General features: G+C 41.4%; 1 protein-coding gene across 1 annotated transcript in view; it reads left to right on the top strand.

The window, feature by feature from the left end:
- The window catches only part of usp25 (ubiquitin specific peptidase 25), a 47,967-nt gene extending 26,236 nt beyond the window's left edge, over positions 1 to 21,731 (top strand). The window contains exons 11-24 of the mRNA XM_034683417.1: positions 842 to 969; positions 1,071 to 1,166; positions 1,299 to 1,463; positions 2,932 to 3,173; positions 3,292 to 3,362; positions 3,460 to 3,688; positions 4,467 to 4,739; positions 6,780 to 6,919; positions 10,730 to 10,908; positions 12,189 to 12,267; positions 12,376 to 12,455; positions 13,802 to 13,925; positions 17,997 to 18,189; positions 20,813 to 21,731. Of these exons, the coding sequence (XP_034539308.1) occupies positions 842 to 969; positions 1,071 to 1,166; positions 1,299 to 1,463; positions 2,932 to 3,173; positions 3,292 to 3,362; positions 3,460 to 3,688; positions 4,467 to 4,739; positions 6,780 to 6,919; positions 10,730 to 10,908; positions 12,189 to 12,267; positions 12,376 to 12,455; positions 13,802 to 13,925; positions 17,997 to 18,189; positions 20,813 to 20,931 (2,118 nt within the window). The 3' untranslated portion in view covers positions 20,932 to 21,731. The remainder of the gene's footprint in view (positions 1 to 841; positions 970 to 1,070; positions 1,167 to 1,298; positions 1,464 to 2,931; positions 3,174 to 3,291; positions 3,363 to 3,459; positions 3,689 to 4,466; positions 4,740 to 6,779; positions 6,920 to 10,729; positions 10,909 to 12,188; positions 12,268 to 12,375; positions 12,456 to 13,801; positions 13,926 to 17,996; positions 18,190 to 20,812) is intronic.
- Positions 21,732 to 24,492: the final 2,761 nt, after the last annotated feature.

A 24,492-nucleotide genomic window follows, 5' to 3' on the forward strand; every position in this document is an offset into this window, starting at 1 on the left:
CTGACAACCTTAAGAGCAAAAGCTCAGTGTACAAAACAAACCATGGCACAGATGCAAAGAGCTGATTGTCACAACAGATCATAGCGCTCACTACCAGAAGTCCCATTACTAACTTAATGAAAGGCCAAAATGAAAATGAGCTATTGTAAGGTTTGTTTGCCTGTTAAACACTGTTTTGCATCCGTTACTTCCTCCCATGCTGACTCATAAGCAGGAGACAATGCACCAATAGGCCTCCATGCCTTATAGATTACAGATGAGATGTAACAGTCTTGTATCACACAGGTGATGTGAAAGAGGCTCATATCAGAGGTGTATTGAAATGCAGATTGGATCTTATTTAAAGCTAAAATAAACCCAGTCATAAGTTGCAACTGCAAACTAAATTTAGTTGTAAATCATGGGTTCCCAAACTCTTCAGGCCGTGACCCCCAAATTGTAGGTACTAAAGACTCAAGACCCCCCTCTCCCTCGATGTAATTACATGTTGCTTCATACTTCATTTAGCTAGTCTGCAGAAAACTAGCCTAGCTACATGTACATGTGGCAGTGTTTCCTGTGCTGTTATGAATTAACCTGCTGCTACTGATGCTTTTGTCTATATTTATATTTACAACAATGGGTAAAATGTGCAATTTTAGATTACAATTTAAATCTTAAATATATATATATTTTTAATTCTGGAAAACTTCTCGTGACCCCCCTTTAGTGTCTTGCGACCCCCCACTTTGGGCCCCAACCCCCACTTTGAGAACCCCTGTTCTAAATATCTGTGACCTGTGAATATTAGATAAACACAATTAAACAATCAATCTTAAAATCAACATCTTTTTTATTTCAGCACTGGTTCACAGAGCTCCCTCCTGTGTTGACCTTTGAACTGTCGAGGTTTGAGTTTAACCAAGCACTGGGACGACCCGAGAAGATCCACAACAAGCTTGAGTTCCCCTCCATGCTCTACATGGACAGGTAAAAAAGAAACGACTTGCTTCACAGGATTTTGCAGTATTTGTCATCTACTCTGACCTTTTTGAGACTGAAGCCTCTGTTTGTTATCTTGGTGTTCTCAGATACATGGACAGAAACAGAGAAATAACCAGAATCAAGAGGGAGGAGATCAGGAGGCTGAAAGAGCATCTGACGCTGCTTCAACAGCGACTGGAGAGGTACTAATAAATAACCCACTCATACCTGTTTGTTTACAAAACTCTCCCACAGTCATGGAGAGTAATAGCTCACTCTGGTGTGCCCTCTCTGTGTCTTTGTCTGTTCTCATGTCTCACCCTGCTCCCCTTCAGGTATCTAAGTTATGGCTCCGGCCCCAAGAGGTTTCCTCTGGCAGATGTCCTCCAGTATGCAATGGAGTTTGCCTCCAGCAAGCCAGTGTGCACCTCCCCAGTGGAAGACATCGACTCATCAGCTCCCCCTGGTGGCACAACAGGGCAACAGCTGCCCCCTCCAAGGTAAGTTTCTGTTTTTGTGAAGGCATGTTGTTTTTTCTTCATAGATGAAGTCTTCAGATGTTCTAGATAATTTCAGAACATTCAGGTCCAGATATTGTCAGGAGCTCACCGTTCACACATACCTTTCACAGCAGATGATTTTGTGTCAGATGCTCTCTTCTAACTCAATGAACTGCATTTGATGAAGCTGAGGCGGCGTGGCTGGGTAGTCCGCTGCAATGGTGGTAAATGGTGTTATGTGTTAACATCACCATAACATGAATCAGGATATTTTTGCAACAGTAGAAAATAAAATACTGACAAGAGGTAGGAACTCCACTTTGTGTGAAAGTCATCACTCCATCCATTATTTGTGGTAAATGTTCCTGACTGGGTAACAACATATGGTGAACCCTGGCTCGGACCAAGGAGCCGTCCTAGAGCCGATTCCAGCTCAAACTTAACATTTTAAAAGATCAAGCTAAAGCTCACCTCTCTTTAGAGCAGGGGTTCTCAAACCTTTTTGGCTTGTGTACCCCTTTTCAAAAACAATTTTAGCCAAGCACCCCCTTGTATGGCAGAGAAAAAATTTCAGGAAATAATATGGGAAAATAACATGAATAAATGTAATCATGTGGTTTTCCAGTGTCATAATAGTATTTAAATGAAAGATGACATAAATTCTATACTTTTGTAGTGCAATATTTTCAGAAATAATTAAAGATTGAGGCAGCTAGTACCTTTGATTGCCCAAGGAGCACACTGATTTATTTCTGTCAAACAAGAAGCATTTCAACCACCTGTCCATTGTTATCCTCCTGGCCGCGTTTTTATTAACATAAAAATGTACGTGATCGCTCGCTGAACAATTCACGTCAACAGACAGAGGCCGTCTGGTCCAAGCGGTTTTAAAAATAATATATTTTATGAATGAATATGCTCAATTTGGAAATAGTGCCCTATTTGATGTTGAATTGAAATAAAAACTAAATGCTGTTGATAAAGTTGTTTTTAATCAGATTTTTATTTCAGTAGTTGAGATGCAACTTTTTTTTTTTTTTTACATTTGTCACTTACCCCTTGCAGTACTCCCACGTACCCCTAGGGATACTTATACCCCCATTTGAGAATCACTGCTTTTAACAAAGAAATAAGAAGAAAGGGAAGGTATTACATTTAGCAAAATCATATAGAAAATTAGACATTATGCTGTTCTGGATCTTTGCTTGGAGATTTTGTCACTCAACAGACATTATGATATTTTCATAAAGACCCCTCTTCAAGACCAAATTTCAGTTTCTCAAATGTCCGCTTGAGGCTGGCTTCAGAAGCACTGGAAACCACATACACACCTATGCTATCTGTAGCCCATCTGTACATTAAAAGTAAACTTGTTTACAGACTTAACAAAATATTATTTTGGTCTACTGTAACTCTGAGTTACTAAGGTTTCATTTTCATTTCATGAACCGTATCTTTCCCTCTGCAGCACAGCCGAGCAGGACGCTCTCCCTCCCTCAGAGAGCTCAGTCTCTGCCTCGGGTCCCGCCGCAGCTCCCCCTGCAGCCCAGCAGCAGCAGAGAGTACCCATTCATAAGCCCTTTACTCAATCCCGGTTACCTCCTGACCTCCCCATGCACCCTGCCCCGCGACACATCACTGAAGAGGAGCTGAGGGTGCTCGAGGGCTGCCTGCACCGCTGGAGGAGTGAAGTGGAAAACGACACCCGTGGTACGTCTCTCTGCCTGCTGTTTGCAGCCCCTGTTGTTGTTGTAGTTCTTTCTGCAGCATGACCTGTCCATTGAAAGACTACATGGCCCTCATTTACAGATGATTTTCTCCCTCACAGATCTGCAGGGCAGTATAACCAGAATCCACAGAACCATTGAGTTAATGTACTCTGACAAATCCATGATGCAGGTGAGCAGTACTTTACAGTAATAAGGTATATGTGCAACAAAAGACAAATAATTTCCATTTGTTAACTAGTGTGGTAAATCTCCTATGTTGTCTCCAGGTTCCATACAGGCTTCATGCAGTTCTGGTCCATGAAGGTCAAGCTAATGCAGGCCACTACTGGGCCTACATCTATGACCCACACCAGCGCTGCTGGATGAAGTACAATGACATCTCTGTTACCAAGTCATCCTGGGAGGAGCTGGTCAGGGACTCCTTTGGAGGCTATCGTAACGCCAGTGCCTATTGTCTCATGTATATAAACGACAAGAAGCCCTTTCTCATAGAAGGTACACATGGACACAGGTTTAGCATTTAATAGAGTTCATTTCTCCACAAAACTCTCAATGGACACAATGAGGACTGCCCATAATGTCTCTCAACAGATTCACTATATTAATGCTGAATTTGTGGACAAGTGACTGACTTTTGTTAACCACAGTGCTCTGGTTTTTGTGTTTTGTCTGAGTAGTTTGTCCAGTCATGTTTTTGCAGGCCCTGTTTGTATGCAGGGTTAGCAGCCTGTGTGGAGAACAAAAGAGGCTGAGCACAATGCAGCAAGTTTAGCGTCAGACTGTAAACTGTGAACAGGGCACAGAAAAACAAAACTGGGCTGGTGATCCGTAATCACTAAGGGACGGCTATCCTGGGAGCCAGAGGCAACACTGTCAGCAGACAGCAGACAACAGCAGACTCTCAAATCAGGGCTGCACCCAAAAACAGATTTTCCTTGTCTGTCAGTCGCCTCCTCCAAAGCATGCTCTGATTCTGATGCACTGGTTTCTTCAGGCTAGTTCCGTTTACTTTGTAGAAAATCAACGCCTGCTACATGGTTGTTTAATGAAGGACTGGGAGAAACAGTGATGTCATTAAAAATAATTTCTGGGTTTTGCTTTGACTCACTGATCTTTAATTTCATACCTTTTAAATGTGGAGGACACCATTAAAACATGTAAACAAATACGTTATTGGGATACATCAGACAAGTCTGTGTAGAGAGGTCATTTTCTATCTGTCTGAGTTTATTTATCTGATCATGTATATTTTCTCTCTCTCTCGTCTGTGCAGAGGAGTTTGATAAAGAAACAGGACAGATACTCAGCGGCATGGACAAACTGCCTCCGGACCTGAAGCAGTACGTCAAGGAGGACAACGAGCTGTTTGACAAGGAGATCGTGGAGTGGGACGCCCTGCAGGCGCGCAAGGCCCAGCAGGAGAAGCTGGCCCTGGCCGCAGCAGCCGCCGCAGCAGCAGCAGCAGCCTCAGCAGCATCCACCACCACCACCTCTTCCTCCTCTCCTCAGCCCATGAGTATTGAGTCCAGCCCTCCAGACAATGCAGGTCAGGGTCATGACGCTCAGAATAGAAGAGTAGAATACTTAATTGAGAATCAATACTGGGTGGGAAGATAAATACAGAAAACTCTTGTTCCCTAGAGAGTTAAAAAAAAAAAGGATAAGCAAATGACCTTGAACAGTGTACAGCCTCACAGCTCCAACTGCCTTTGACAACATTTACTGTTTATCACAGAGAAAATCTTTACTGACAACTACCAGCTTTAAGAACAGTGAGCCAGGACGTTCATGATTCAGTTTACAGCACTCACACATATTAAAATCAATTATGTAAATACAACATGATTATTTACTTAAATATGAAATTAAAGTATTTTGTGATTCAGCCCAACATGTAGCCCCTTTTACTTCATTCATTAGCATGGAGTCACCACTGTTTTGGTCCTTAAATTTAATTCAGAGATGATGAGATGTGGATGATCAATCAATCAATCAATCAGACTTTATTTATAAAGCGCTTTTCATACAATGACATTGTAACACAAAGTGCTGTACAAGAAAAACAGCTTAAAATAGAATAAATTAAGATCCCAGCCCCAGCCCCGACCCCGAACCCACCCCATAATCCTAAGGCTAACAACACAATATGCAACAATAGTAATAAAAACACTAAAATAAATAAAATAAAAATAAATAAATAAATAAATAAAAATAAAAATAAAAATTTGCTGAACGAACTGAGGAAACGCTCTCATGTCATGTCATGATTGGTTAAGCGTAGATCTTAAGACATGGTTAGCACGTCAACTTTGATGCTATTTTCGGGCAGACAATAAAATTTGAAACTCCCACAAGGAACTTTAGAGTTAAGTCAGTTATGGCACTTCCTGGTCATGAAGCTCATCCCTTTGTTTATTTTGTCATGTTCATGTGCAAGAAGTTTTTATTTTCTTCACAAAAAATCTCAACTTAATTTCAAATCTGGTTTGCTTTTGTAGCTTATAAAGAGGCATCAGTTTTCAGTTGAGTCCGTATTTTCACTAGCTCCTTTGAGTACACAGTTTAAACAAAGGTGCACATACAAAAAATGTTTATATCCAACTCTCAAGAGTGTATGTTAGCTCATATGAAAACTGATCAAGTCAATGTAGAAGTGACTTCTTAACCCTCCTGTTATGTTCGTATCTCTGGAACAGCAATGATGTTCCTGGGTCAATTTGACCTGGGGCATAATCAATTATTCAAAAGTGTCAGAACCCCCCCAAAAAATCCCAATACACATTTTTTCTTAATCTAATTTTTAACTCCATTACTAACCATTTGAATCACGATTTAGTCCATTGGTGTTCTTTAATCCTCACAGATCATGGTTCAAGGATGAATCAACCGTTTTCCATTAAAATAAGTGTTAAAACTTTTTTTTAATGTACATTTGAAAGCCCTAAATATAATTAGAATAGTTTTACATCACGTTGATTTTTGTTTATATTATTTTACATTTCGATTTATTTTAATTTTTTATGAAGTGACGTTGATAAATTAACACGAGACACCTCTTCTGTCACATGCTGCCCAGATTTTGATGCTGCATTTAGCTGGTTTGGAAGGCCTATATTGCCTAAAATAGACTTTAAAAAGGGTCAATTTGACCCGCAACATAACAGGAGGGTTAATCATAATGTGGCCACCCCCCTGAAACACACCCTGTATTATCACCAAAATTAACTCCATGCTGTGTAGAAGTGGACTTGAGAAAACGCCTTTGAGAACATGAACTCATCAGGGAGCTTTTACTGAGGTAATAAATACATCACATAAGAGTCAGAAACATGATCATTTAACTTTCTCAATATGACCCAAACTGAAGGTTCAGCACAGTTGTGCGTTGACTTCACTTTCAGACCCAAAGACTTCATAAATACCTTGAATACAGACTACACTGTGTGCACAATGCTACAACCTAAACTGCAATTTAGTCAAGCAGTAATTAAAATGAGAACATGTAACCCTAGTTATTCATTCATGGACACCTATCTGCTTATGTCTCCGATTGATGTGCCTCTCTGATGTTCTCTTCCTCCTACAGCTCCCCAACAAGAACCAGAGTACATGGAGCAACCGTCACCCACAAACGACTCCAAGCACCTGCAGGAAGACACGGAGAGGGCTATCTCCAGAGCTGCTGCTGAGCAGGAGGAGAGAAGTCCTGAGGCTCTGTTAAACGCTGTATGTAAAAATCAAACAACATGCTCACACCAAAGCTCGGGGAAGGTTACAGGACAGATTCTTTTAAAGCTGCTGCAAAGAATTACGCAACATTTCTTTCAATTTCTTCTTACTGCAAACATTAACGACTAACTCAACCTGTCTCTTATGAGCTTCAACTCAAGTGTGCACAAAAGGAAACGTTTGATTGTTCCTCTATTGTTCCGTTAGAGCTGCATTCAGGGGGGGAGCTTTTCATGGCCAGTGTCTAGAGGAGGGATAATTAAGAAAATGTTTGATTCATGCTGGAATAAATTCAGAGCTTTTATCCCTCTTATGATTATTTCCAATACTTTGTCCACAAAAGAGACCTTTGGGCAGCTACAGTAAATCTTGTGTTTTTTAAATATAAATATAAAATTTCAATGTATCTCTATTCTCTACATTTATCCTTCCTTACCATTACATCGGGACTCTCTCCTTCCTATTTCATCTGTCCCACTCTCTCTCTACAGTCTCTTCCCCTTCCCTCTTCCCCCAAACCTGAGGTCCAGGTGAGCCCCCCTTCCACCCCTCCTCCTGACCCACTCATGGAGGATGATTCCCCCGCTCAGCGCACCGTAGAAGTGGCCATCCCTAACGTTGGGACGTTTGTGATTGAGTCAGAGGAGGGGGGATATGATGACGAGGTAGCTCTCGCTCCCCAAACGAACCCTCTCTTCTGTGTTGTGCTGAGGAGTCTGTGACTGTTTGATAAACGTAATGAGAGCATCTGTCACGTGGCTGTAAATGAGGATTTTCACACCTGAGAAAATCTGACTCCAAATGCTAACAGATTTCAGGGTTGGCATTAAAATCCTGCAGAATACAGCCCACCTGTTTGTTTCCCTGCCTGCTTTACTCTTGTGTGAAAAGGCTCTCTTTTAGCCAGTCTGCATCTTGGCACAAAGACAGGTTGACCTTAAGCAGAAAGGTCAGATTGAGCTTTTCACGCTTGTCTCTGTTCAGAGGAAAAGACAGTTAAGTGTTTGAACGTGTTGTCCATTTGATGCCTAATTTTACCTGCAGACAAAATAACCCTGCCGTATTAAGTCAATGAGTTGAATTATCTGCCAAGAACATCCTTGATTATTAATTAGATTTTGCCGTTTGAATCTATAAACCTTTCTTTTTTTAATGCTGCTTCATTGTGCAGAGTGTAAAGCAGGAGCATCAGCATGGTAGGATGTTAACTTTAAACTAACAGAGTACGTCAGGGAGCTGCTGCCCGTGCTGTTACTCGCTTGTTTTAAGGCAAACTTTGAGCCATCTGGCTACTGTCTGATAGAGCAACTTTCCACTCCCTTTGCAGCCAATGGTTCATGATAAAGGCCATGACGTCCCCTCCGTGTGTCTTAGTCAGACTCCAGACACAGGAATGGAGTGGATGTTGAGAAATTACATCTAAGGATGTATGAAGATATTTGTTTCAAGTCTTTAATGATAGCTTAATCGCCAGTAGATGACCAGTGATCTGGGGAAGCATTATGGCAGACTAAGCCCTGTCACACAGACGGCTTTCTTGCATACAGCCAAAGGGCTCTGTGGAAGAGACGACCTGTGCTTCAACACTAAACCAGGACACTTCAGATACCATTCAGCATTTTTTATGCAGAATCTGAAAACATGGATTTATTTGGAAGTTGATTTTTCATGGAGCGTTTCAGCCTCTGACATAAATGGAACAAGTAGTTTATTCAATTTAATTCAAAACAGAAGTGAGAGAGTAGGGTTGCAAAGGGGTGGAAAATGTCCAGTAAATTTCCATGGGAAGTTAAGCTGGGGAATTTGGGAAATATTCCAAATTGGAAACTTTCCATGGTAATTTGGGAATTAATGGGAATTAACTGGGAATTGAGGGTAATTTAATGGAGAGGTATCATATCCAAGCATAAATATTTGTTTTGTTATAAGCAGACATCCATCCAAAATAATACAATTAAAACCGATTTATTTGTAAGTAGAACTGTTAAATATTTTATTGAACAATCAATTATTTCATTGAAGAACAAAAACATGAATGTTGAGTTAAATATTACTCATCCCCCCAACCCATTCAAAAATTAACAAAAATGCAATCCCAACAAAGTCCCATTCAAAATGTTAAATCAAAAGAGCCCTTCTCCCTTCCGAAAAAGTCCCATTCAACATGCAAATATAAAAGCATCTTCTTGCATGTAATCTGGTTGTATAAGTCAGGAGTATGCTCAAATATATTTTCCCCAACTATATTTAAGTTCCCTTTTAAGAGCCAACCTTCAATTTAGTGAATTCCCGTTTATTCCCATAAATTCTCGTTAATTCCCATGGAAAGTTTCCAGCTTTGAAAATTCCTGGAATTTTGCAACACTACGAGAGAGTGAGGAAAGATGTGGCAAAATTCCAAAGGGTTGGAGTTGAACCTGGAGCCATCATTTCAAGCTCTGTACATGGGGCCAATGATTTAATTACTGAGCTAAACTAGTGCCCTTTTCTCTGATTTATTTAACTGCTGGTGCAAAATGACGGCTTGAAACACTTAATAATGGTTGTCAGTAAATGTTTTTTTATTCTTTAGTTAATTAAAAAACTGATATATTTGCATCATGCAGGTAAAGTGTAAGACTTATGTGGGCCGATAAAGGATTTAGGTCCGGAGCTAAACTGGAAAATAGAAGACATCAACAGTCAAAGCATATCCAATCTGCCCAACTTATTCTAAATGAAGTACAGCTCTACTACAGAACCAGAGCTGTTATGGAGTTTAGTTGTCACAGTTTGAACAGATTTGATGAAGGAATCGTTGATTCTTGTTTTTTATCCGCTCATCACAGCTGCGTTAGCTTGTTTTCAGTGTGTACTGATTGTAGACTTGTCACTGCTCCAGCCTGTCTTTGCACCGTCGGCTGTCTGTCACACACAGCTGTTATATGGCTGTCTGATTTTCACACATTCGCCTTGTGAGGATTGCACACAGTGCCGTTGAACTGACTGGCTGTGTCCCTCACGGTGTCACTCTTACCACTGCATGGTCTGCTGAATGATGTCTTCTCCTGACTGGTGTGCTTCTTAGCGGTGCCTCAGAGCACGTAACATAGTGGTTGACCTGCTCGGCTTGTAACGAGGACGTGTTGTTTTGTTTAACGTGGTTCCTGCTTTCTGGTCAGGCGATGATGACCCCCAACATGCAGGGTGTGATTATGGCTATTGGCAAATGCAGCGCCATGTATGAAAAGAGTGGGCCTGAGGCGGCTTTCTTCAAGGTACACATCCTCATCTCTACATTTTGTTCTGTCCCTCTCTCTCTTTCCCTTCACCTTTATTCACCTTCTCCCTCTTGTGCTTGTCTGTCTTCTTCTGTGTACTTTCATACTGCGCAATAAGAAAGTTAAAACACAAGGTGTAATGATGACAAGGTCACACTCTTTTTAGAAAACATTTGATATATCTGAGATTCGTGTACTTTTCCTGTGATTCTTATGGATCCACACTTCCCTAATGTACGTACAAGCTGTACGTTTGCATGTGACTCTTAACTAATGACCCTTCAACAGCGCAGAGAGGAAAGACGGCCTGTGAGAGGGAACATGGGGATGCGAGAATCAGTAACTTTCTATAATCCAAATGTTTTGATCTAATCCCTATAATACAAATAATTCAGCTTAAAATAAACTCAAGTTAGAAATATAAAAGGAGAAATAAAAATGTCGGAAACTTGCTGAGTAAAATTTTTAGCAGTATCTCATTTTGATGGTACCTGAACTTTACTCTGGGTGTCTAACCTTTCCCCCGCTTGTGTGTCTCTCCCGTCAGGCCATAAAGTTGGAGTATGCTCGGCTCCTGAGGTTTGCCCAGGAGGACACGCCTCCCGACAACGACTACAGACTACAGCACATCATCGTATATTTCATCCAGAACCAGGCGCCCAAAAAGATCCTGGAGAGAACTCTGCTCACACAGTTTGCAGACAGGAACCTGGCCTTTGATGAGAGGTAGGTTAGACTGTCTGTACTGGACTTTGGTTTTAACCATTTAGTCACCAAATCACCTGAAGCAAGCTCCCTTTTAATTTTCACCGTCCCAGTTGTAAATCCACCCTAGTGAATCCAAACTACTAGTGTGTCTGCAAATAGTGCAAAGAAAGGGGGCTTTCTTATGGCAAACAACTGAAGAATGTCTCTGCAAAGCTTACACTTTAACCAAGATGAGTTCTCGGGTCAGAGTTTCTCAAAATTAGCTAAATTATGATGCAGAATCTGCCCTGTCTGCAGAAAACTGTAGCCTAGCTTGCCTGCTGTTTTTGTGAGCGCTCAAAGCCTTTTCAAACTGCTCCTCATATTCACATTCTCACCACATTCATGTACTGAAGGCAGAGGCTGCTGTGGAAGAGGACCATCAGGATTATCTAATCCCATTCACACATTGCTTACTGTGTCATCAGGAGCAATTTGGGGTTCAGTTTCTTGCCTGAGATCAATTTGTCATGTGACTTTGGGAGGTGGGATCAAACCACCAACCTTCTGTCTGAGATATAACCCGCTCTTCCACTGAGCCAACAACTTTTAAATGTCCGAACCTTTCTTACTTTGATTGTTTTTGTTTGGATAGAATGAGATTAAGGATAATCTGATCAGTGTTTGCATATCTTTTACTGCTGAACGCTGCTAATTCATATAATGATGTAATGGTTTCTTGTTATTGGTGCAGGAGAAGTTTAGGAAATCCAGTTCGATTACATGTGACGTTTTTAGAATGACCAACAGAGGGCAGCAGAGACCTCCACTTAGAGGCACAAGACAAGACAAACAGCTGTACTGCCAACAGACTGTCTCATCTGGACGACACAAACTATTTCCAAGCATTATTCCTTCATCTTCTGTCCTAACACAAATCTGTAGTCATGTCTGTTAATGACATTTTTTGAATGCTGAAAATATCAAGAAAGCCACCCTCTTACTATCTGTTAAAAGTTTTCCACCACGCTTGTTGGCCTCAATCCATATTCATGAGTGAAGAATTGATTTCTGCCTTCTCCTCTATTTTGAGCGAGATAATTAGATTTATGTGTGCATGTGGCCTCAATAGGAGCCTCGGGAGGAGTGTTTCACTTCTCCTCTCAGCACTAAAGAGTGATTCATTAGGCCACGCTGAGGCCGCGGGGCAGGGTGGACTGTTTCATCTCCTGGAGTACCTCACAATGACTCACCATCTCCTCACTAACGCTGGGTCCTCTTCCTGTCTCCCCCTCCTCCTTCCTCTTCCTCCCCTACAGATGTAAGAGCATTATGAATGTGGCACGTGCCAAACTGGACCTGATTAAGCCAGAGGAGGTCAACATGGATGAATATGAGGTCAGCAGCAGGCTTTATCTGTCTTGAAGAGTAGATTCGAGTCTTCTCATGCTGCACTTTGTTCGTTCTTATAAATGCTCCCACTCTAACTCATCTTCACTTGATCAGATGTGGCATCAGGCGTACAGGAATTTCCGAGAGACGACCATCTTCATGATGACGGGCCTGGAGCTCTTCCAGAAAACAAAGTATGGTGACACTTAAACATTTCTACTATTAATATCAAATATCTTTAAAAGGCCATCTTTCTCCAAGTATCCTGTTTAGGACTGGTACGACTTAAGCATTGCAATTTAAAGGTATTAATTGGACTACATCCACATGTTCTATCATAGTCATTGTGTGCATCCTAACTCTGTTCATCAGTTTCATTTAACACCCCAGTGGCTCTGGCAAGGTTCATGATCAGCACTTAACATGGAAGAAGCACACACGCCCTGTGTGTGATAACTTTTTCACCACTAAGGTGAAAAACAAGCTAAAAAAAAAATATCTGTAAGAACGTTGATTCAGGGGCGCCAGTTTGGCTGAGTGGTTAAGCGTTTTCCACATAAACTCTACTCCCAACATCACCTGTCTTTTTCAGCTGTTCTATCAATAAAGGCAAAAATGCAAGAAGAAATAATCTTGAAAACAACAACATATATTTTTTAAAAATCCAGTAACACCTCCTCTGGTTTTGTACAATAAGGAGAACAAAGTTTATGTTCAAGTTCTTAAATGTGGTTGACTGAAACAGTTTGTTAAAAACAGACACATCTCAGCTGCTCTACACAAAGTAAGTCACAATTAAACCACTGAAACATTTATTATTGACTGTACAGAAGGGTAAGAAAGCTCTGTGTTATCTGACATGTTGAAAGTTTTCAGCAGTTATACACAACTTTCTGATCCCAGTGCGAATTGTTGGCTTTAAGACTTGACATGCTCTGGATCTCAGGGTGTGATTTCTCCATTGACTATTCTCTAGAGGCGACTGAATACTCGTGAGGCGTTTGTATTTCTTTAAAAGAATCCATATATATAGGGGCGCTGGTAGCCTAGCGGTCTAAGTGCCCCACATACAGAGGCTACAGTCCTTATCGCAGGGGTCGCCGGTTCGATTCCAGACCGGTCGACCATCTCCTGCATGTCTTCCCCCCGCTCTCTACTCCCCACATTTACTGTCTCTCTTCAGCTGTCCTATCAAATAAAGGCAACAACGCCAACAAATATAACTTAAAAAAAAAAAAAGAGTCCATATATATTTAATCCAGTCAGATTTTGGCACACAGTCACCACCTCCATAATGTTGCACCCAAGCAGACTTCTGCTGCACGCTGTGACTCTTGATCTGCAGCAGCTGGTAAGTGTGTAAATGTATCCTGCAGAGGGCAGCAGCTCACAGTCTGTGCTCCCTCCAGCTTTACAAAGTTTGAGTGCAGAGAGTTCAACGAGTTTATTTCCTCTCTCAAAGAGTTCACTCTTTAACTCTTGCTGCAACTTTGATACTATTTTATCTGAATGTCACATCTGCTTTTCTCTTTCTTCGCAGTTACGTGGAGGCTGTGATGTATCTAGTGTACTCGTACCAGTACAACAAGGAGCTTCTGTTGAAAGGGCTGTACAGAGGGCACGATGAGGAGCTGCTGGGTCATTACAGGCGAGAGTGTTTGCTGGTGAGGAAATTCGCACCAGATCATCGATATGAAGTGGATGTGTTATTTTTAGACTTGATCTCAATGAAATCACAGAACTGGGTAAAGAAGACATGACCTTTGTAAAGAAGCTTTCACAAAAGGTGCAGCAGTGAATCAAAAGCAGAAGACAGTGGTTGAATATTTTGACAATCTCTTAAAAATCTTGAATAGTATAAATGTCAGATGTGGAGTGTTGCTGAATTTTATACATCCGTGAGACACTTGAATGGAAATGTTCCCCTCCTTTCTCGAGCTGTGCAATTAAAAGGGCATTAACTGATTTTTAAGTAGTCATCAGTTGCAGCCCTGCTCCGTCACTTCTCTCCTTGTAATCTCCATCTCCTCTTCGTCACTCCCTCTCCTCTGTGTCAAACTTCCTCTGCTAAAGTGACTCAGCAAAACCAACACTGTCGGACATTTCCCCTTCAATACCGCAATACCGTACTGCCGTGCTCCTATAATCAAATTGCTTTGCTGAGATATTGCTTTGGCTCGCTTGCAGCCCACAAAAGATTCCGCTGAAGGTTTTTCATCTGATACTGACAGATGAAAATCCTCTCAGCGTCGTGATGTGAGCCCCTTTTCATTTCTCCCCTCCAGGCTGTGCTCTGGTATTATTGGTTCGGGCTGTGGGTATTTTGGTGCGATCAGCCTCATACTGGTGTTTAGCAGCCCTCTTGCTGCTGCACTCAGTAACCTTACACTCGCATTGTGCTCATAATGTAATCACTGGAGTGGGAATAGGAAGCAGGAGGGCCAGGGAGTGTAAACACATTACCATGAGACACAAGTGTGTCCTCAGCTAACCTCAGACCTCGACTCTGCACGGTGCGATCGGTCAGCTCAGATCTCGGGCCAGAACCTCTGGCTGCGTCCGCTCGACTGTTTACCTTCAGCTCTTGTTTTAATTGAAAACACCGCTAACATTGACACAGTTAATGTACTTGGATGTTTTGCAAAATCCAGCCCTGCAGTCCCTCGATTCCAAACTGGCTCTGAGAAAATCGGGTCGTTTCCTCAGAGAGGAGGTCAGGGAGTTTGTCTGTGACAGCGAGGTGGTTTAAGCCAAGAAGAGAAAGAAAAGCCTGAATCCACATGCAGGCAGGAACATCAGGACCCACTTTAGCTCCTCTGGCTGCAGGAGATTTACTGATATTAATGATGTCTGTTTTTGGATTACTGCGAGTGCTTTAGCTGTCTGGTACTTATCTATTAAAACAGATTGAAACCCTCAGCAGAAAGAACAAGGAAATAGAATGAGTGATGGTGTAAAAACCAAAACACTTTAAGATCTGGTTTGGAGTAAAATAATTTACATAAGATAACAGAAGTCTAAGAGTTAGAATGTGTTGGTGAAAAGCCACGGGGCAGCTTGCTGCTGGAGTCAGAGGCACTAGGGTTTGCTGTGAGCTGTCTCTGTGGGGGAACCTTGGCAGAGGTAACGTTATAGCACCGGCTAAAAGAGGAAGGTGAAGGCTGCTGTCTTCAAGATGACTTAGTTAGGAGTTAGTTACTGTGTGTCTGCTCATTCAGCCCACTTTTAAACACAGATAGCTGCTGTAGTGTCAGGCCAAACTCACTGTCATGCCTCAGATCTTTGTCACAGACATGCTTTTAGATTTAGCCTTTTGGAGAATATCTCTTTATTGTGAGCAATGGTCCTAAAATCCACTGAAAAAAGATGCCTTGTAATATTAGAGACCTTGCATGATGGTCATCATGACTTTATTTTCCCAAGCATCAAATTAACCCAGTGAAAGTGCTATGAATTGATAAACAGATGTTCTGACCTAGTTTTATTTATAGGTTAAAAACTGGTCTTAAGTTGTATCCAACACTTGACTGACTGGCCCTACATGGTCAGCTTCACACACAGTGTCGTATTCCCCGTGTGTTGTCATCGCTTTTTGGAAAAGTGAGCAAATCTGTATCCAAAAGAGGAGTTTCATTAGCTTACTGTTTAAGCCTCATGACACATCTTCACTTCAAACTGAGGGGATTTTTTTTACTTTAAACTTCATCACTGGTAGATTTTCAAGAGTGCATACTCATTTTTAGACTTTAACCTGACTGTTGATGAATTATTATTGACAATCACTGCATTAAGCTGCAGAACATTTGTAATCAAATCATGCTAAATTACAAGCACATTTATAGTATCTCACAAAAGTGAGTACACCCCTCGCATTTCTGCAAATGTTTAATTATATCTTTTCATGGGACAACACTGAAGAAATTACACTTTGATATAATGTTAAGTAGTCAGTTTACAGCTTGTTTAACAGTTTAAATTTACTCTCCCTTCAAAATAACTCCACACACAACCATTAATGTCTAAACAACCGGCAACAAAAGTGAGTACACCACTAAGTGAAAATCTCCAAATTAGGCCCAAAGTGTCAATATTTTGTGTGGCCACCATTATTTTCCAGCACTGCCTTAACCCTCTTGGGCATGGAGTTCACCAGAGCTTCACAGGTTGCCACTGGAGTCCTCTTCCACTCCTCCATGACAACATCAAGGAGGTGGTGGATGTTAGAGACCTTGCGCTCCTCCACCTTCCGTTTGAGGAGGCCCCACAGATGCTCAGTAGGATTTAGGTCTGGAGACATGCTTGGCCACTCCATCACCTTTACCCTCAGCTCCTTTGGCAAGGCAGTGGCCGTCTTGGAGGTGTGTTTGGGGTCGTTATCATGTTGAAATACTGCCCTGTGGCCCAGTTTCTGAAGGGAGGGCATCATGCTCTGCTTCAGTATGTCACAATACATGTTGGCATTCATGGTGTCCTCAGTGAACTGTAGCTCCCCAGTGCCGGCAGTACTCATGCAGCCCCAGACCATGACACTCCCACCACCATGCTTGACTGTTGGCAAGACACACTTGTCTTTGTACTCCTCTCTTGGTTGCCACCACACGCTTGACACCATCTGAACCAAATAAGTTTATCTTGGTCTCATCAGACCACAAGACATGGTTCCAGTAATCCATGTCCTTAGTCTGCTTGTCTTTAGCAAACTGTTTGCGGACTTTCTTGTGCATCAGCTTTAGAAGAAATGTGAGGGGTGTACTCACTTTTGTGAGATACTGTACATGGACTCAGTAATGCCCAACCACAACAATCTACTCACATGGATACTATCAATGTCCTTTTTTATCTAAAAATGAAGCTACGTTCTGTACAATATATGACTAGTGCAACCAATTTTCCAACACACAATGCAGGAAGGGGTGTTTTATTATGTGACAGTATTTTACGTTGAAGACGACGCTCCAAGAGCATGATTTGCCAACTGCATTGCTGTGCAAAGCATGCTGGGATACAGTGACACAGACTAAGCTTGAAGTGCCACTGTTTAATGTCTCAGGAAAGGAGAATGACATTCATACATTTATAGGAACACTGGGAGTCTATGAAGTAAATAAATCTTGTGGAGTGCTGGTTTAATACAAAATGCTCCTCAATTTAAGCCATGGGAACAGCAGAGCTGGGTGGAGCCAACCTCAAGCAAGTAGTTTGCGGGCGGTGCCTCTCAGATATCGCTACTGGAGCTCAACTACTGTACCAGAAGCTAGCAGGACAGCAAACCTCACATGGTGCAAACAGATGGTCCTAGAAAGAGCTACACAGCTGCACAAACACCTAACGTTGTGGACTTCGTTGAACTCACTGGGAATCATCTCACAGAAAGATGAACCTTTGTCATTCCAAGAGACCCGAAACAGAGCACCTTATGGAACAGTGCGACCTGTATTCTGGATTTTATGGTAGTTTCCTGTGAAGTGATTACAGGGTAGTTGTCCTGCAGATCATTCTTTTGCTCAAACAATAATCTTTTGCTCTTGAACTTTGTTCACACAATGAACAAAGGCAAGGATAAGGTTTGATTCATAATGAGTTTAAGGCAGGCAGTTATCCCTGAGCGACTTGGGCAAATGTAAAAGCATATGTCTGATATACAGTACATTTAGGTTGATACATTATTGTATGAGAAATTGGTTTAAAGGACACATAAACTTATATGTTAATTATTTTCCTTCCCTCCTCAATAGAAACTAAACGAGCAAGCGGCGGCCATGTTTGAGATTGGAGAGGAGCCAGAGGTGACGACAGGCCTGGGCATCATGAACGAGCTTGTGGTTCCCTGTATCCCTCTGCTGCTGGTCCACGATGCAGAGAGGGACCTGCTGGCTGTGGAGGACATGAGGAACCGCTGGTGCTCCTACCTGGGCCAGGAGATGGAGTGTGAGTCCCTGAGAGAGCAGCAACACACACGCCCCTTTAGATATTTCTGGAGAGTTGAAGTCGTAGGTTACTAGCACATTCCCCCGAACCCCTGCCAAAGATCAACAGAATCAGGCCACAGCTCCGTTCGCACATCAGGAAGGATTTAAATTCGAAGCGTTTTCCACTTGTTCTGGGAAGGATTCATCATTTTTGGTTTAGTGTTTTATCAAGAAGAACACATGGAGACAAGTTAGAAAATGAGAAGATTTCAGAGCTGCTGTGTTTTCACTGAAAATCCGAGCCTTAAAAGACTGACATTCAAAAGGAGAGAACAAATCATACAGGATACCTGGGTTTCATACATCAGTAGTCAAAATGTTACCAATACATGTTTTGATACCACAGCAACAAGAACTAAACTCCTACGGGCACTGCAGGTAGATTTAGTGTTAAATTTGATTTGTATAATTTATTTATGTATAATTTAACCAGGCCTCTAAATATATAAAAAAGATCACTGAACACAAATCATTTTTTGACATACTGTATAAAGCAGGGGTTCCCAAAGTGTGGGTCGAGACCCCCAAGGGGTCGTGAGACACCAATGTGGGCTCCCGACATGTCTTCTAGATTTTTTTTTTTTTTTTTTAAGAATTCTAAATTTGTCTATTTTAGCCAATATTGTTAAATATAGACAATAATAGTTACATTTGAAATAAAACCCTGCAAATAAGTACATTTCATTAGTTTTCTGCCTTTCTATGTTGCAAGATGACTCCTAAAATTAGGGTAAGGGTTAGCTAACAGTTCATTAACAAAATGATCTGTAGCAGCAGGTTAATTGACAGCAGCACAGGAAACACAGCCACGTGTGCATGTAGGTAAACTAATTTTGAAGTATGAAGCAACATTTAACCCCTTCAAGGGGGTCACAAATCTTTGGCACCTGTATTTTGGGGTCATGGGCTGAAAAGTTTGGGAACCCCTGGTGTAAAGTAATGAAAGGCAAAATAAATACGATTTTTTTTTTAAATTATGTTTACCCAACATGAAGCATATTAGCAATAATAATCCAGTAGAAGTGTTTGGTGTTGTGAGTGTATCTGCAGGGAGTGTGCTCTCTGTAGCCTTTAGTGCAGTGGTTTCAAGCTCACAGCCAGCAGTCTGCAGGTCAGGACTAGGGTTTCAAAATTCCGTGAATTTTCACAGTTGGAAACTTTCCATGGGAATTAACAGGAATAAACTAGGAATGTACTAAATTGAATGTTTGCTCTTAATAGGGAACTTAAAATAGTTGAGGAAAATATATTTTAGCATAAGCCTGACTAAAACAACCAGATTTAATGCAGGTACAGTTGAATATCTATGCAGAGCCATCCTCAACAAGGCTGGACAGTGACACTGAAGAGGAAGAGTTCGAGTTGGATGTTCAGGAAGTGGACATGGAGGATGTTGATGAGGCCCAGGAAGAGCCCATTGCCTGAAAGGGTTTTGCAAAAAATGCAGAGGCCAGGCTTGAGAAGCTTGAGGGAAGATGCTTTTTTATTTGCATATTGAATGGGACTTTCTTGGAGGGAGAGGGGCTCTTTTCATTTAACATTTTGAATGTGACTTTGTTGGGATTGCGTTTTTGTTAATTTTTGAATGGGTTGGGTAAGGGGGGGGGTTGATTAATATTTAACTCAACATTCATGTTTCTGTTTTATAAAGTTCTACTTACAAATAAATCTTTCCATTAAATTACTCTCAATTCCCATTAACTCCCATAATTCCCATGGAAAGTTTCCAATTTAGAATATTCCCAAAATTCCCCAGCTTAACTTCCCACAGAAATTTACCCGAAACTTTCCACCCCTTTGCAACCCTAGTCAGGACTGATAAACACATGGCCCAGGTGATATCGCAATCTTTCTCCCTTTGCTCTCAGTCTGTCTGCAGCAGACATAAGTGTAACGCGCATCTGTTTCGATGCTAAAAGAATTAAAAGAACAAACTGTATTTGCTGACCTGTGAATGAGAACAGTCAGTGTTGCTGTGGTTGTGACCGAGGGCCGAGCAGAGAGACGCAGAGTGAAAAAAGTGATATCCTGCACCGTCCTGAATGTGTGTGCATGTGGATGTGTTTGTACGTTTTTTAGAGACATATATAAGGTTTCTTTTCTATTGAGCCATGTTCACGCAGACTTGATCAGACACTGTTCAAACTTCCTACCCTGAGCGTGACTGTACAGGACAATGGCTGCCATGTGAATATTGTCTATTGTATGTTCATGACTTGGGAAGAAGTTATTGTAAACAAATACTGTGATTCAGCAGAGCAGCAGATGATGAAGTTAGTTACAGCCCTACATAAAATGACTAATTTCAGAGTGCAATAAAAAGTATTTAGAGCTTCATACTGAAAATAACCTCCGGGTAGAAAAGTACAAATCTAGCTTTTTATCAGCATGCCTCTTGTATCAGAGTTTTATCACTCAGATGTCTGTTCACTGGAGTTTTACTGTCTGTGTCTGCACTGGAACATGCTTTCTAACTGTTGTGATATCACAAAGGAAGTATTTACGCTGTGACTCCTGTGTTTTAAAGTATTATTATTGCCAGAAACTAAAAAGCTGTGATCTTGTTGTTTTTCTGCCGGCAGCAAACCTCCAGGAGAAGCTGACCGACTTCCTCCCGAAGTTACTGGACTGCTCGACAGAGATCAAAGGCTTCCACGACCCCCCCCAAGGTGCCCACCTACTCCACCCTGGAGCTGTGTGAGCGCTTCAGCCGCATCATGGCCGCCGTGTGCAGGGTCCCCACCGAGGGGAGATGAGCTCAGAGGGACGACCTTCCCCGATCACAGTCCCGACCCGGGGGCTCAAATCCATGGACCTCTCTTAACCCATGCCTTCCTTTAAATCCAGGGGTCACTCGCTTCTAGCTGTTATTCCTCTGTTACTCTTTTGCTGCTATAGGTTTTATCATTCTAAATATAATTTCACTTTTATTTCAAGCAAACACATGGGAGGAATGGAGGAGTTGGAGGAAGAGAGGATGGACTGATGGAGGGAATAAAGCAATGAGGGGAGAAGGAGTTGATGGAGAAACAGAGGTGGTCCTGCAGTGGTTGAAAGCCAAATACATTCAGCTTCAGCTTTGCAAAAAAATAGCAAACAAAAAAAAGAGTTTGAGGGTTTTTCCTAGTTTATTATTATTGTTGTTGTTGCTGTTTGATTCAAGCTTCCCTGACCACGCTCACAGCCCTTCTGAAGCCCCCACCCCACCCCCTCTCTGCGTGAAAAGGATCCCCCCGCTGCTCTGCCTCCAGTTTGGTACAGTATTACCATGTTTTGTTTTATTTTTCTAAGGAAGGAAGGAAGGAAGGAAGGAGGGGAGCCGTCAGATGTCTGAGTGGCTCAGAGAGTCTCACGTGGGTCTCATGTCTTTGTGGACTGAATGAGATGTTTTAAGTGCTGTGGTAGACGGCCACGGACTTCCTGTGGCTTGTTAATAAATCGAGAGAATAAAATTTTATTTATGGCCCTTTTAGGCCAAATAAACAAATGTTTTTTGCCTCATGTTGTTTCTTACTTCTTTGCACCACCAAAAACTTCTACTGATATCATTCACATCGTTTTAAGAAGTGAAGAACAGCCCTCACTTTGAAACATCAGTGTTTACATGGGCAGAGTTACTGGAAGTTAGAGAGCTGTTTAAAATCACGCTGACATGAATAACTGCAGACCTATTCATTCAGCGGCTCTATGGCATTCAGAACAACCTCAGCCCTGCCCTTTAATCATTTATGAAAAATGCATTAAAACATATAAGATGACCAGATTTTTCCATTAACGTAACTTCTGGGGATTTAAATGCACGAATACAGAGCTTATATCAGTAAAATTATAGGGTAAATTCTTTTATGAGTGGGCTATAAGTCTCATTTCCTAGTTATGCATGTTGTTAACTCTTCGCAGAGATGCAGACTTAATGTGTGTAGAAAAAAATTAATAAGAAGCCGCTGATGAGGTTCAAGTAGAGCCTGCCTCCATGCACAGAGGCTACAGTCTTCGTTACACTGTAACGAATTCCAATTCCCGGCCCTGGCAGGATTTGGTGCATCTCATTCCCCCCTCGCTCCCCACACTTTCTGTCTCTCTTGAGCTGTCCTTTCAAAATAAATCCTTTAATGTTTTTTTTTGTTTTTTTTAAATGATCAGTAAGTAGGGAAATGTATCAAACTGAAAAACAATATGAAGTGCTTCTTACTGAATTAAGACAGTGCACTTCAACATACTAGCAATATGCTAGAATTAGCACAAACTCATTTGTCCTCATGCAGGTATTTACAATAATATTTTAAAGAAGTACCATTATGCATTTAAACTTGCACTTACTGTATAATCAATATGTCACTGGCAGCTTCATTTTTTCTACAGTTGTTTTTACGACTCTTACCACCTACACTTATGCTGATTTTAATCACCTTACGTAAAACCTTTTTCTTCAGTTCTCAAAATAACTTTAGTAAAGTACTAATGCTTACTAAATACTATTGCATTGACCCAAAAATAACTTTGTGAAATTGTTCTTCTCAAAGTCTGCACAACACCAAACACAGGCCAAGACAGTTGAATATTTCTTACAATAGAATACATTAATCCCATCCCCCCCCATCCTAATCCCAACCCCAGCACTGACCCCAAACCCACCCCACAATCCTATGGTCAAAACAATATATCAGTAGGCCCATCATCACTATCATCACTCAGGCTTTCTGGCACAGGGCTATCAACGTCATCATCAGAGTCAGATGTGCTGACTTGGACCTGGATCTCCAGGTGAAGCTAGATCCACAGCTTCACTGTCATTCGCCCCGGATTTAAACTGAGAGCATAATGGATTCAAACAAAAAACGAAATCACTTCAACTACCTCGATTTCTGGCTTACTTGGCATTGCCTGCCTTTGAGCCTCCAATTCTCCAGTCCTCTCTTGACACTTCATACATGAGCGCAACACCAATGCACTCTCCATAAACATTCATGACAGTGTTGCAGCACGGTCTCTGGGAGGGACAATAGAGAGCAAAATTAACCTCGATTTTTATTGTTTACATTTTCTATTTAAAGTATTCGTTGGCAGAGACTAAAAACACTTTTTTATCTGCTTGTCATTTCATTTTCTGAAAATCTGCATCTGGCAATAAATATACACACGTCAATATAGGTGGGGCCCTGTATGGCAGGGCCCAGCCACCCAGGAATTTGTCCCTCACAGGAGAAATCAGTATGATTAACAGCTTCACAAAACACTTTTCCTATGGTTGGCATGTATCCCTTCTGTTGTCTGGTAGAATTTTGGTACAAACAAATGTCTGTTGCTTTGTCAAGTAATACACATGCAAGAGAGTAGAATAATGCCCTCTGAGCTGCTGCTGTTGTGGTGGTTGTTTATTTGTAGAGCTGTCCATGGTGCTGATGCAACATCATGATGTCACAGTTTTACTGACTTTGCCTTGCACTAATGATTGACTGAGTCCTCAGATTATGTGTGTAGGAACTGCAAAGTTGAATAATTTTGGAGACAACATCATTTCTGCATAAGCCACTGTGCCAGTCTTGTAAATAATAAGCTGCACTGTTGGGTGCAGCCACAGGTCACAGGTGTGTCACAATGCTGTCATAAATAATTGATTTGGACTGATTTGTTGTCGTACGCAATTCACAACAATTCTGTGTAACGCTGTAACTTGTTTAATCTCTTCAGACCTGTTAAACTGCAACAGTGTTAACTTTAAACTTAATTAATTATACTTAAGGGCTGTGGGGAAGAAAGAGCATGGGACAACTTCTGCTGTGCACCGTGATGCCTTTAATGACACTTTATCAACCTCGGACAATAGCACATCGAACTCCTGACACATTTACTTAAACTCAAACCATATCACCCTGAGCAACCTTAAAGAGGCAGTGCAATATATGAAATAGAAGTCTTTCAAACTTCATTAAAGAACTCAATGTTACCAATACTTAGACCAAAATAAAAGTTCATCTTACACCAGGACTGGATATTTGTTTATCAATAAAAATGGCACCTATCTGACAACGTCAAGTCCAACATTGTTCCTACCTGTGGTTACAGCCACAAGAGTTGTTGAGACAAAGTATGCAGCAGTGTGCAAAGTGATTTTCCTGGAAGTTCCGATGCTAAGACTAGAAACACCTGTAAACCAACAAACAAAACAAGCACCTTAAGCTGCTATATCCAAAAATACAAATTTCTCCTTTAAGTTGTGTTGTTTGGCACGGTGTGCTGATTATGTTCCAACAAACAGTAT

Source organism: Notolabrus celidotus, chromosome 5 (genome assembly GCF_009762535.1).
Source record: "Notolabrus celidotus isolate fNotCel1 chromosome 5, fNotCel1.pri, whole genome shotgun sequence".
NCBI lineage: Eukaryota > Metazoa > Chordata > Actinopteri > Labriformes > Labridae > Notolabrus > Notolabrus celidotus.